Source organism: Coffea eugenioides, chromosome 2 (assembly GCF_003713205.1).
Source record: "Coffea eugenioides isolate CCC68of chromosome 2, Ceug_1.0, whole genome shotgun sequence".
In the NCBI taxonomy this organism is placed as follows: Eukaryota; Viridiplantae; Streptophyta; class Magnoliopsida; order Gentianales; family Rubiaceae; genus Coffea; species Coffea eugenioides.
The window spans coordinates 22,415,526-22,428,969 of record NC_040036.1 but is presented as its reverse complement, the minus strand read 5'-3'; the positions used below and the strand labels follow the sequence as shown (position 1 = coordinate 22,428,969).

At 37.3% G+C, this 13,444-nt stretch overlaps 1 protein-coding gene and 2 non-coding genes across 3 annotated transcripts; all 3 read left to right on the top strand.

Annotated features, from left to right (window-relative positions):
- The first annotated feature begins 5,199 nt into the window (after positions 1-5,199).
- On the top strand, positions 5,200-5,272 carry TRNAA-UGC. The gene has a single exon. It is a non-coding gene; the product is annotated as a tRNA-Ala (tRNA).
- A 268-nt stretch (positions 5,273-5,540) lies between these two features.
- Positions 5,541-5,613, top strand: TRNAA-UGC. Its single transcript has one exon. It is a non-coding gene; the product is annotated as a tRNA-Ala (tRNA).
- Positions 5,614-6,596: 983 nt separating this feature from the next.
- LOC113760544 (mitochondrial carrier protein MTM1-like) lies at positions 6,597-13,292 on the top strand. Its single transcript, XM_027303173.1, has 10 exons — positions 6,597-7,056; positions 7,728-7,805; positions 8,327-8,452; positions 9,057-9,116; positions 9,238-9,408; positions 9,789-9,888; positions 10,990-11,081; positions 11,172-11,321; positions 11,890-11,948; positions 12,798-13,292. Exons 1-10 carry the CDS (start codon positions 6,799-6,801, stop codon positions 12,928-12,930), a joined length of 1,227 nt encoding a protein of 408 aa, XP_027158974.1. The 5' UTR covers positions 6,597-6,798; the 3' UTR covers positions 12,931-13,292.
- Positions 13,293-13,444: the final 152 nt, after the last annotated feature.

Below are 13,444 nucleotides of genomic sequence, written 5' to 3'. Positions count from 1 at the left end.
ATCACCATTAAAGGTGATGCTGGAGGTCAGGGGTTCAATCCCTGCCTCCCACAAATTTGCCACAATCTGTGGCGGTCTTAATTGACTTTCATCGATGGAGTCTGTACTCACATCGAACCCCGACAAAAAAAAAATGAAAACACATTGTAGGTCCTACAAATATGATGTTGAAGGACTGATAGTAGCAGTAATTCCAACTGGCTACAGCCAGCCTGTATTCATCAGTTGAATCTTCACCCGCATTCTTGGATCTTCACAGGGCTCTGGACATAGGGAAGAGAGGAGAAGAGAAGCAGAAAAGGACCACCTTGGTAACGTTGCCTTTGTTCATATAGATATAGTAGCGTCTGTCATTAGGATAGGTCCAGCAGAGGAAGTGCTAATGGGAGGGGAATACAGAGTGCTACTGCCTTTAACACGTCTTCCAATTTACTGGTAGTGCTACACTCATCAAGGAGAACAACGTCTGCCACTGCCAGCTGCATTTCAGATTTTGTACATTGGCAGTTGGTTGGCCTGTTTGACTTCCCGGAGACTCTAAAGGTCAAAACAAACAGGGCTGTCGTTGTTTTCCATGTTCGTTCAAATTCATCATCATCCTACAAAGAATCGGTTACTGACTTTAGATTTTGCAGCTTTGATTAATCGTGGGTACCTTTTTTTTTTTTTTTTTTTTTCCTTCAAATTTTTCTGGGAAAGTCACAATCCAAACAAGGATGCAACTAAATACGTTGATCTCAGTTAAAACATCAGTATAATGCTACCCCGCAACAGGCTAACTAATTATGCATCTTCAACCAAACCCTGCAATGGATTCCTATCATGTAAAAATGTTGGGCCGACCTCAAGTTCATTTGGTTGTTACAGCTAGTGACACAGCAATTATCTTGTAGGCATCGTAAAGAAGCAGATCGTGACGGGACGTTTCCAAGAACTTATTTCAACAGTGAGAATGAATACCCGAATGTCCTCGACATTCTTTTCTCTGCTTCAAAAATTTAAGAAAACACACAGAGTGAATTGAAACACAGGTCCCCCTGCAAAATTGCAAGTTTGGAAGCTTCATTGTGTACGGCAAGTACCCCCGTTCTGTTATACTGAACAATGAGAAGTAAAGGGCTTGCAAGAGACACTTTTTTTGTCGGTCTCTGTCGGCTTCATTTTCTTCTCCTGTCTTCTGCTTTCGACCTTTCTTGCAGCTGAAAGCGCAGAAAATCAATGTGGGGCAGAGCCAATTCTTTAAGTCAAGAAAGAATTAATTCTGGATTAAAATATACGTTATATTTTCTTCACGTCATGGTCCAAATTACGACTCAATTTGTTGATGTGCCGCCAGAAAAATTTGGAAAAGCGTTTTGCAACTTGCAAGGCATGGTCCCTTCAGCTGATCCTGGTTAAGAGCTTCTTGACCCAACTTGATATGATAATGGGCACTAATCCAGTAAGTAACGTGGTATGTCAAAAAATTCAACTACAAAATTATTTCTTTGTTGTCTGAATTTCCCTGTAATACTTTCAAATATCCTAATCATTTTGCTAAAAAGTTCGACAGTAATTTAACCATATTTCAAGGTATGGTTCGATTCGTATATGTCCCATAATGAACTTTTTCCTTTGCGGGGTCTATCTAGATAAAGAAACATGACAGGAGAAACTCGTCAACAAGTTTTCTATCATCCATCATGGGAAACTGGTGTTTGATAGAACTGATTCATGCGCCGAGAGAGAAGAAAAGTGAAAAAAAAATGAGAATGAAAGAAAGAAAAAGAATGATGATGCATGAAAGATTTAAAGATGAGATGAAAAAAAAGATCCATACCTCTATTCTATTCTATTATCGAAACTATCCCAGCAAAGATACCAACTTTTTGACCTCCTAATAGGTAGTATTATTATGCTATCTCGGGGGATGCATTACATTAGCGTCATTTTCCTTTTGTGGTCTGATTGAACTAGGAGTGTAAACGAGTTAAGCCGAGTCGAGTTTTGATCTAATTAAATCGAGTTTTAACATAATTTTATGAAACTTGAACTCGAACTCCTGCTCGAAATGTTAAGCTCGAGTTAAAAAAAATAAAACAATAATTATATATTTTTTAAAAAATAAATAAAATAATAATTTTTCTTAATAAATAATAAAATATTAGGGATATATAAATAATTTTACTTTTAAATTAAATATATATATATATAATCGAGTTCGAACCGTCTTGCGAGCTAATGAATTTAGTATTTTTGAACTCGAGTTCAAGTTTAAGTTCGACTTAATCAGCTCGAATTCGATGTTAACCGAACTCGAGTCGAATTCGGATTCGAGCTACTCATAATCGGCTCGCGAGCAGTTCGATTCGTTTGCAACTCCAGATTGAACATCCTGAAGAGGAGGTGTAATGATCTTTTTCTGGATTCTTCATTTTTTAAGCGCATGATGTGGCAAATTAAGGCCACTGTCTCGAAGGGCTTTACTTTAATTTTGTGTGGATTGCTCGTCTTTGCTTCTTCCAGAAACATCAGGAACAGAAACAAGTAGGACCAAAGTGGTCCACTTTCAATTACCAATTAACCAGCTTTTATCTTATGGCACGGTATTCTATAGTGATGGAGCAAATGCTTTCCGATAAATTGTAAGCTGATCAGAGGAGCAGGGTCCAGATGAATGCATGCTTGCTCCATTATGTTCTGATACGTCTCAATTTTTTTTTTTCAAATTATTTAGCCTGATATATAATCACGACTTGCAGAATAGAACATGGTATTTATTTATTAAGGCATTCCACGACCAAAGATCTCTAGTAATGAACTGAGGTATTTCGTGCTCTCTTTGTTTGTGCGCAAGATCACTACATTTAAGTACTTCAGGTATTGTTTTTATTGATTTTTGGCTGGATTGGATGATTATTTGAGGAAAGACTACTAATTACTACTAGCATTTGCTTTTGTACTGGGAGAAAAGCAACAGAAACAGTAATACGTGTGAAAGGAACATTAAAAGTCAAGTGATTGTATAAGTATATAGCCAGAAATTTTGATAAACTTTATAGGACTAGTAGTGCCCGTGAATATATTTTTTCAGGATATAAATTTTTGTGCAAAACTTTGATTATTGGCATAATATAAACTAAGAAACTATATAACGAACAAAATTAAACAATTGGTAACTGTACAAAATGTTTATTGTATACAAAGCAATTAAAAGTTTATTGTGCATTTTACAGTTATAATAATTCTGAAGATGAAATTAAGCAATTGGTAGTTATAGAAAACATTTATTATATTTAAAACAATTAAAAGTTTATTGAACTCTGAAGATGGAAGATTATTATATCTGAATTAAGTTATTACATAGTTTACTTGGATTGTGACGGTAAGAAGAGGAAATTTTCTATGCTATGTCAAACCAGTGTATACAATTAATAAAACCTAAGCGAAATACACACTAAAACATTATGGTTCCGACTTCAAGCATACGGATATGGGGCGGTCTACTGCTTTTGCTCCATACCATATATGATGATGAGTAACTTACGGCCTTAAGTCTCCGAGAGCTAAGCCACTGGAGAAGTGTGTAGATATGGTTCCCATATCATATACGGTGGACGCCATTTTGCTGTTATCTACCATAGATGGTGCGTGTGATGGAAAAGTAGGACCGTGGGGCATTAACAGCTAAGCCTTTTCTAGTTCCAAACAAAACTTCCCTCCAAAGCAAGACCACAGACACAACAAAGAAAAGGGGAGAGAAGTATGAGAATAAATACCAAATCCAGAAAAAGGAGGCTGGGGCAGGCCTACCTTACATTCCTACCGTTATCAATCTTTCTGGTCGACGAAGAAGTAGAAGGTGCTAAAATGTTCTGACAAAGAAGTAGAAGGTGGAGCATTTATAAATGAGTATTTAAAGTGGACGAGTACTATAATGGAGACACACATGAGTAAGAGGAATAGATGATGGGAGAACTGTGCGGCATTGTTTTAGTGTGATTACGGAACTGAATAAAAGCCTGAGAGAACATGGGATTTACACGTCAGAATCCATTATGAATGTGTCAGTTTCTGTAAACATTTGTTTCGAGCATGGTCTTTGTCGTGGGATCGCGGAGGCCACTGTAGAGGAGAGGAGAAGACTGATTGCTGTTAGGGACTCTCTCTCCATAGTACATACGTATATATGTTTTGCAAGGCACTCTCTAACTCTAGAAAGCAAGTATGATACGTCTGATTGGGGGAGCATTTTTGTTTGCTTCTTTGTGATCATTCTATTTCATAACACTTGTGATTGATTTAAGTTTGACGGCCGCTGATACTTAGATCGATTGTTATTGGCGCAGACACTAGAGTCCGGGAAGCAGCAGCAGCAGCGTGAAAATGCAGCTTTTGCCCGCTTAGAGGCAAGCAGATTGCTCCTCGTTGAAAGAGTTAGCCCCAGTACCCTGGACATGGTAGAAAAGTTGATGTGCTTGAAGAGTTGAATTCATGGTTTGCAGATAAAGAAACACCATTCACCTGGAAATATTTCAAAGAGAGAAATGGATAAGGTACAGAAACTGCAGCAAATAATAATGTAACCTCTGGTTCTGTTATTCAGTACTGCATTAGTAATCTATTCGACCCCTGGAATTGGTTTCAAGTTGCACGGATAGCCATAAAACTGGTCGTTCTATCCACTGCAATTTCTTCTTCAAATTGATTTGTACAGGGCTAGGCAGAGTTATTCTAGGGATCTGGAAGAAAAATTCTTTTGCCCAAGGATAGAAAGATTGCAGGTAAGCTGGATTTTTTCTTGAAAGATGATTCTACTAGTAGCCATATTGACATCTTAAATGGAAGGGGTTAATCATGATAGGTGTAATGGTCAATTTGGTAAAGATTCGATGAATATGACCTGCATAGTTATTGGTATAAGGTTGTCCAATGCTGTGAGAATTCAAAATTCCAAAAAAGAAATCAAAACGATGTGAGATGTGAACGGCCGAACGCATGAAAGACCAAAACTTGAACCCGAACACTCATTGGGGGATTATTGACAGCAGTACAGGACGGCAATGTAAAATATCACAAAGCTCATGCAGGATTTGATGGCTTATGAACTTGTTAGAAGTACGTATCATAGAGAAATCAAGTTTAGTACCAGAAAATTGAGCAAACACGTAAATGAAAATAGGTTTTGTAAGCTTAATTTGGGCCTTAGTCCCACAAATTGGGGATGTAGCTCAAATGGTAGAGCGCTCGCTTTGCATGCGAGAGGCACGGGGTTCGATCCCCCGCATCTCCAAATTAGATTTTGCTTTTCCATTTATCCACTATAATGTAGGCAATACTACGAGGCATTTGATTTTGACATGAATCAGCCAACATGTCTTTTCTTAAATAGGAAAAAAGTGCCTTTTTATCATTTTATGCTAAACCAACATGTTTAGCATTTTATGATTCCTCCCTCCCTCTAAAATCTAAATAACAAAAAGATCACTTTGTATTCAAGAGCAAACACGTAAATGAAAATAGGTTTTGTAAGCTTAATTTGGGCCTTAGTCCCACAAATTGGGGATGTAGCTCAAATGGTAGAGCGCTCGCTTTGCATGCGAGAGGCACGGGGTTCGATCCCCCGCATCTCCAAATTAGATTTTGCTTTTCCATTTATCCACTATAATGTAGGCAATACTACGAGGCATTTGATTTTGACATGAATCAGCCAACATGTCTTTTCTTAAATAGGAAAAAAGTGCCTTTTTATCATTTTATGCTAAACCAACATGTTTAGCATTTTATGATTCCTCCCTCCCTCTAAAATCTAAATAACAAAAAGATCACTTTGTATTCAAAATTTTCTCTCTCTCTCTCTCTCTACCATTTGGCCTACATATCATATTGTTTAGTATTTTATGATCCCTCCCTCTACACTCTAAACGGTTTGATGAAAATATTAGATTAACTTTTTTTTTTTTTGGGTCAAATCTAGATGCACAATAATACTTCTACAAGAGAGGGATTCAATTTAATATATATATATATATATATTTATATATATATATATACATATATATTTTGCACTTTGCCTTTGGATTTGCTCATGTAGCAAATTATTTACATTGTTAAATATGCGATATGTGCTCAAAAAGATGATTTCAACTTAAAAGAAGGATTTTGTATGTTACGTCTCAATATACTCTTATGAAATTGTTTACATTATCTAGACGTAACTCTTTGTTTAAATTGACTTTCGAAAAGTCAAAGATCTTAAGTTTTAATCCTCTATTCCCTCCCTGCTTCTTAAATTCCATTACTAGAATTTGAGAAGAAGAAAAAAAGGGGTATGTCAAACTTGAAAGCTTGCATACAAGTATTCCAAAAACCTTTGGACTGGCACAGCAATTTTCCATTTCAAACTTCTATGTTCTATCACAAAAGAAAATCAAGAAAACCAATAGTCTGTTGTACGTACGTGGGCAGTGACATAAACCTCCCGAGCGAGATTACGCCGTACATACCTATTGAACTGACACAGACAGCTGGACACGTGTCCATCTCAGACACCCTCCTGTTGTTTGGCGGCGTTCTTGCCCGCGCCACGAACGAGTCCCGTGTTTCTTCGGTCTTCACCCCTTCTTCCCTTCCCCTTTTCCATGCAAAATTATTTAAACCCCTTCCTCACTCATCTATTTAGACATGCTAACAAAATCAAGAATCCAATCAATTGATACGAAATAAACTGAACCCAGAAGACGGAAACATCCCAAAAACAATTCTTTGTTTAGCTTTTAACAAAGAGCTAAATCTTTTAAGTATCAAAATTGGAGACTAATGGTTGTGGTGGGTTCATCGTCGTCAACCTCATCAAGTGCGTCGAGGCAGGGCTTGCCGTCGTTGTCAAGAGTTGCAGCGACGGCGTCGAAAACGAGGAGCGGTGGTGAATTAGATAATATGTCAAAAGAAGACCAAATTCAACATAGTGCCAAGGCAATTTCGGATTTTGATTTGAGTTTCAAAGAGAGGGCGGTCTCTGCTGCTGGAGCTGCCTTCCTCTCCGCTATCATTGTTAATCCTCTAGATGTTGTCAAGGTAACGGACTCCCTCCTTGCCTCCTCCACCGGGTCTTTGATTTTCCAGTTTAACATTAAATTGTTCCAGTCCCTTGTTCCCTTAGTTGCGAAAAAAAAGGGGGTTCTTGCCTTGTTTTCAGGCTTTAGAAAGGCATATTTTTTCAATCAAATTTTTGAACCTCGGTGACTTTTGGAGACTATCCATTTGCCCTTTTTTTTGTATTTCCTTTGGATTATCACTTTTAAAGGTGCTTATGCTGGTTATTCATCAGTATATGAATGAGCTGCATTGTTTGTCGAATAAAGCTTTGTCCTCCTGTATAGTCATATTTAAATATTCGTTGGATGCAAAAAGAATTCTGCTTTCCTAAGCAATTATTTTTTCTGTTATCTTGTTCTTTCTATCGTTCGCTGTTTTCAGCCTCTTTTCTTTGCTTGTCTTCGTTGAGATTCTTGCCGTTTGCTTCATTGATTGGGTTGTTTTACTCTTCAAATGTCCGACTTCGGTTTTCTAGTATTGCCAATTAACAGATTACTGTTACCTTGTTTTGATCCTAGAAACTCTGACTGGGACCTTTTCTAACTTCCTGTTGACTTCAAAGTCACTCTCTCTTTTTTTTTTTCTACATTTTTTTGACCATATTGCCAATGGATAAGTTTTTGAATGCTCTTTATGACTTCAATTGACAGACTAGGTTGCAAGCTCAGGCTGCTGGTGTACCGTACCATGATAACCTTTGGAATCCATCACGCTTTGAAACTCATGGTGTAAGTATACTTGCAATTTATGTATATTTCTTTTAGTGATGATTGTAGAAAACGTGGAGATCCTTTCATAGCCCGTTGGACATTAGACTTGCAGAAATGTGTTATTTCATCCTTCTCGTTTTCTGCTTCCTTTCCCTTAGTCTGTTTGTCTGCTGCCTAAAAATGTCTTGTTACATAAAATAGTATGTGCTTGACACGGTGGCTTTCTGTCTGATTTAAATATATTGGTGCTAAGACCTTTTGAGGAAACATCAGGATGATCATTACAAGGCCAAGGAGATGAAAAGCTTTAATCTTCCCATTCATGGAAAGACCATCATCTTGCTTTTCCCTTCATGTCTAGAACTGCATTGCTATGTTGACTCTGCTAACAAAATGAGTTTAATTGTTGCCTCTTTCAGCTTTCTCTTCTCTCGTGATCCATTAGTTGTACATAGTTTTGGTGGTTTTATGATTTACAATTGTACTTGCTTCCTGTTATTGGAAATTTTGAGTGATTTTTTGCCCTGAATTGTGGTTAGATGCTGCCAGATATAAAGCACAATCCATCATCTACTGATGCAGTTTTTCATGCTGTACCAACTTGCTCTTCAGAAGGTTCACGGTATAAAGGAACATTAGATGTCCTCTACAGAGTTGTACGTCAGGTAAGTAGATTGTGTTACAATATAGTATAGACTTGTTGCCCTCTTCTGAGGGTGAAAGTTACGAATTTATATGTTGCATGTGTATTTTGTCATGTTGACATGCATGGGAAGTTCTCTGCATTTTAGCTTAGAGAGTATAGGCCGACAAAATGATCATAAGTTGGAAATCTTTTATTTGATTGATAAATGAACAAGAAGTTTTTACATTATGGTTTGATATGGAGGAATGATATTATGAAGTTCTCTATAATAAGTAGCAACTATAGGGTTAGAAGAAATATGGTGCTTTCCACCTCGTTTTGCTGATGGATTTTGATCAACAGTTCTCAGCCTTCTCATAAAGCAATATATGTTTATCTTTTTATGTATTCTGATGGATAAACAGGTAATAGATTCGCTTTAACCTGATGTTTGTAGCAAAGATTGTAGATTTGCTATGTCTTGAAGCTTAGTCTATGATCTTGTACCACCTAAGTGGTTTCCCGAAAAACGAGCTTGGTTCCATAAATTCTATCAAAAAATCCTCTTCCATTTTCTGCTGATCGGATCATTATACTTGATCATTGTGATTTCCTTATCTCGTGTTTGTCTCATTTGTTTGCAGGAAGGATTCACTAGGTTGTGGAGAGGCACAAACGCAAGTTTAGCATTAGCAGTCCCTTCTGTAAGTTCATTAACTGCAGTGATTATTTGCTTGTAATGTAAAAATTTTCTACTGAAGTTATATGGTTCAACAGAATACTATATACTCAGGATCTTAGTTAACTAAGAGCACTCTTCTACAGGTTGGAATATATATGCCCCTTTATGACATTTTCCGTAACTTTATGGAAGAACAAGCTGCAGAGAAAGCTCCAATTGTGATGCCATATGTCCCGTTAGTTGCAGGATCCTTGGCGCGGACAGTAGCTTGCATCACTTGTTACCCTGTTGATCTAGCTAGAACGCGAATGCAGGTGCTTTCGTTCATACCAATACTACATGTGACAATTTGCAGATTCTTGTGTAATATCTTTGCTTTCAACCACTGGGACATCTGAGCTCTCTCTGAGAAAGAGTCCATTTAGTGATTCTAATATGAGACAAAGAACTTAATTGCTGTTTTTTGATGCATGGCATAATTGCCATGAAAGAATGAGGGTTTCGAATAACTGAAATGTAGAGAGGTTGGCTTACTTGAAGAATTATGTCTTTCAAGTTATGCTTTGTCTATTATGATTAGTTTCAAAGTCTTCTGCGTAAAGAATTTTTGCTTGTTTGTGTAATGTTTGTTAAGACCATGTGTCCATTTTATTCCTTCTGGATTTGATTCTTCAGAAATCTTCTCTGGTCGTAGGCATTTAGAGACCATCAGCCTGGTTCGAAGCCACCAGGAGTATTGAAGACATTAGTTGGGGTCATTTCTCCAGTCAAGAGCACAAACAACCATCAGACTTGTATGTATGCTCATAAATCATTGTTGAGTTCTCATGTGGTGAATATTCCATGATGTCGTGTGAGATAATTTTTCATTTTAGTGAATGCAGTTTTCTATTGGTATTAGGTATATGTTTTGAATGTTTATCGAATTAAGTGTGTGCTTATATCACCAGTTATCTTCACAACAAGGGAGATTGCTTCTAATACATTGCATGAACTCTATAAGTAATTGGAGATCATCCGTAGCTTCCTAAGCATGATCACACTGCTCTTTTCTTGACATGGGATATTTTCCATCGACCATGCTAGTTGGTAATGTTCTAACACTGTTGGTCTGCTTTTTGATCTGTCTGCTTTCTGTGACCTAGAACTTATTGAAGTCTATTCTCCTCCATTTGATGATAGAGTTGCTCTGTATAGCCCTAGGGACACAATTCAGTTTGAAAGTGGGCAATCTTGCTGTGTCTATCACAGTCTCGAAAAAGTTCACCACCTAGCAACAGGGATATGAAATGTGATAGCTTTACCTAAGTTTGATAACATGGAGGTTATCCATGTTTTAACTATTTAGAAATGCATGTATTACTATAGTCCCACTAGATGAGATTTTATTTACGTTGGCATGCTTAAGATTATCGAACAAGAGATCTTCCTCGACTTTTAAGGATTGCATTTGAGAAATATTAAGTGTATTTAACTATTTCTAGACTTGACATATGCTTTTCATTTGAAATTGTGGTAAGAGTTTTAGAAATTCAAGTATTTAGGTTTTGGTAATTTTCTACTGTTTTGTCATGCTTCTGCGTATGTTTATAGTTTTATTCAATATCTTGTTATAAAATGGTTAGCTAACATTGTTGAGGGTCTTAGTGCTGTTATTTAATTGTCTCATTAAGAATTTGACTTAGATAGGTACTATCTGTTGTTTTACAGTTCAGTGGAAGGCATGGGTTAATAGTGTCCAAATTTCCCCTATTTTTTTTCCTGACAGTTCCAGAATTTTGCTAGAAGTAGTATGCATGATTTAATTGATTTTTCTCTAGTCTTTACTGATTTTGGTTTGAATTTCAAATTGTACTCCTGATGTTTGCACATTCTGGGGACCTGTGTTTATGCAGTTCAAACTTACCGTATCTTGTGGACTGGACTTGGAGCACAGCTTGTTCGTGATGTTCCTTTCTCTGCAATTTGCTGGTCAACACTTGAGCCAGTAAGCACTTATTCTCTTTGTTATCTGTAGAATATGTTTTAGGTTTAGTTGCAAGTTGATATTATAAGACTTTTGCCTCAAATGGTGCAGGCTAGAAGAAGAATTTTGGGCCTGATGGGTGACAAGACAAGTGTAGGTGGAGTCCTTGGGGCAAACTTCTGTGCTGGGTTTACTGCAGGAAGTCTTGCAGCTGCTTTTACATGTCCTTTAGATGTTGCAAGGACCTGGCGGCAGATAGAGGTTGTTTCTTCTGTCTAAAGTCTTGCAGGATTAGCATTTTGGTTGACTTGAAAATAATCACGAAAGAATTGGTTTAGTGAATTGGATCCGGTGAGTGTGCAGTACATAATGCTAATTGAACAATGGGATGTTCCCGTTGGTAAGGGGTAGTATCCTCTCAAATTGGTTAGGCATTGATTTTGATGCATGAAATCCTGCTGAAGGAAAAAGTTAATAGCTAGCTAACTTGAATTTGGTGTTTTCTTGGATTTTGGGCTAGTCAGTGGTTCCTGGATCTTGTTAATTGTGGCTAAGCTCAATGATATTTATACTACTATGCTTTCCAAATCCTTTTCATATGGTTCAGAAGCCAATATTTGATTGATCTCTTTGTATTGATACTTGATGATATTTTCCATCTTTTGGTTGATTATGAAAGGGTTTATTGTTCATCTCTGCTGTATAACACTCATATCTGTAAAACTTGCTTCGAGGTCACTTGCTGATTAGACAGCTTAATGATACTAGTGCATCCGTTCTTCCTAGTTTACAATTGTTGGTCTAACGTGTTTTTGCACATAATTTCCAGAAAGATCCTGTACGAGCATTGAGGATGACCACAAGACAAACATTGCTTGAGATATGGAGGTATAACTTGCAGGTTCTGTTTCTTCTTAGGCTTGCATATTCGGATGACATGTATAAATGGTTAAACACAGAAATTTGGTAAAATGATTAAAGAGGGTTCAGACTGGGATTTATTCTTTTAGTCTGGATTTCATCATCTTCTCTTTGACTTGCACAGGAAAAGCCAGCAAATTTGGGGTTAGTATTAGTAGCATGACTTTGGAGCGGTGTCTTAAGTAGATTAGTATGCAGTGTGTTCAGGGTTTATAATTCAAATGTTTGCTATAGTCCCTTGGTCTATATCACGAATCTGACCTAGATACCTGTTTGTATTCTTAATATGAAGCCTGTAAAATAGGCTCATTCAATCATTCATTCATTTTAAAAAAGAGGCTCATTCAATGTGAATTGTGAAAATGACAGATCATTACTGAACCGAAATGCATTTCGTGTTTAGGACAAAAATGCTGTCCTCCGATTTCGCTATAAATGAGAGCTCTGAACACTTAGATTGATAGATGATGTTTTTGTTCCCCCCTTCTTCCCGTTTCAAATGGTTTTTGGAATATTTATTGCGCTTTGTAGGAAATGAGTTCTGTTTTTCGATTGTTTTCTGAGTTATACTGGTCCATAATGCCAACTAAATGTCTCCAGGCCTGAATTTGTAAAATCTCATGTCTAAGAATTTGTTTCTACAGGCTCTATTTTTGTTCTCAGCAACCGACTTTAAGAATGAGAAACTAGCATTGTTATCTTATCTAAATTTTTTGGTGTATATGTTTCAGAATTTTTTTTTTTTTTTTTTTATCAATATAATCCTTGGTTCTTGTCCTTTTTGGCCTATTCTAACTCACCCTGACTTTGTAACAGGGATGGAGGGATAAAGGGACTTTTTACAGGAGTTGGTCCTCGAGTGGCCCGGGCAGGCCCTTCAGTGGGGATTGTTGTTTCATTTTATGAAGTTGTCAAATACGCTTTGGAGCAGAGACATTTGACACAGTGAAGGAGAAGTTTCAGCATCTTACTCGATTTCTGACTCTTACCATATCTTTTGAAGATCCTTTTCATCTAATGGGTTGGTGAACAAGATGGCAGCATTGGCTTAATTGGCAAGGATCCAGGGGTGTCCGGGAAGGTGCATCTTTGATGGAAAACAATAAAACTGCATGGTGATTTTCCGCTCTGTTTTGGCATGGGAAGACTGTTGCTCCTAATTGTTTGAGGGACGTAGTGGTTGTACTGCAACACCGGAATTTAGCAAACTGCACTTACATCTCTAGCTTTGAGATGATTTGAACCCAGCGACATGCTGGGAATAAATGATCATTTTCTGGTATACTATTTGACGATTGGCCAGGCTGAACACTTTCACGGTTCACATAGGAAAAAAAAAAAACACTAGAGAGCGAAAGGAATCTCAGGGTTTTCAATCGACTGTACACGGTCTTCAACGGGAATTCTTTGGGGACGCCGAACAGTAGTTTGCTGAACATGTTCGTGCCAGAAGAAAGCGATCG

Excerpts from the sequence above, each read along its gene's own strand:
- LOC113760544 (XM_027303173.1), top strand. The coding sequence starts at position 6,799 with ATGGTTGTGGTGGGTTCATCGTCGTCAACCTCATCAAGTGCGTCGAGG. Across the intron at positions 11,322-11,889 it reads GGACCTGGCGGCAGATAGAG|AAAGATCCTGTACGAGCATT; the intron begins GTTGTTTCTTCT and ends CATAATTTCCAG. Across the intron at positions 11,949-12,797 it reads ACATTGCTTGAGATATGGAG|GGATGGAGGGATAAAGGGAC; the intron begins GTATAACTTGCA and ends ACTTTGTAACAG.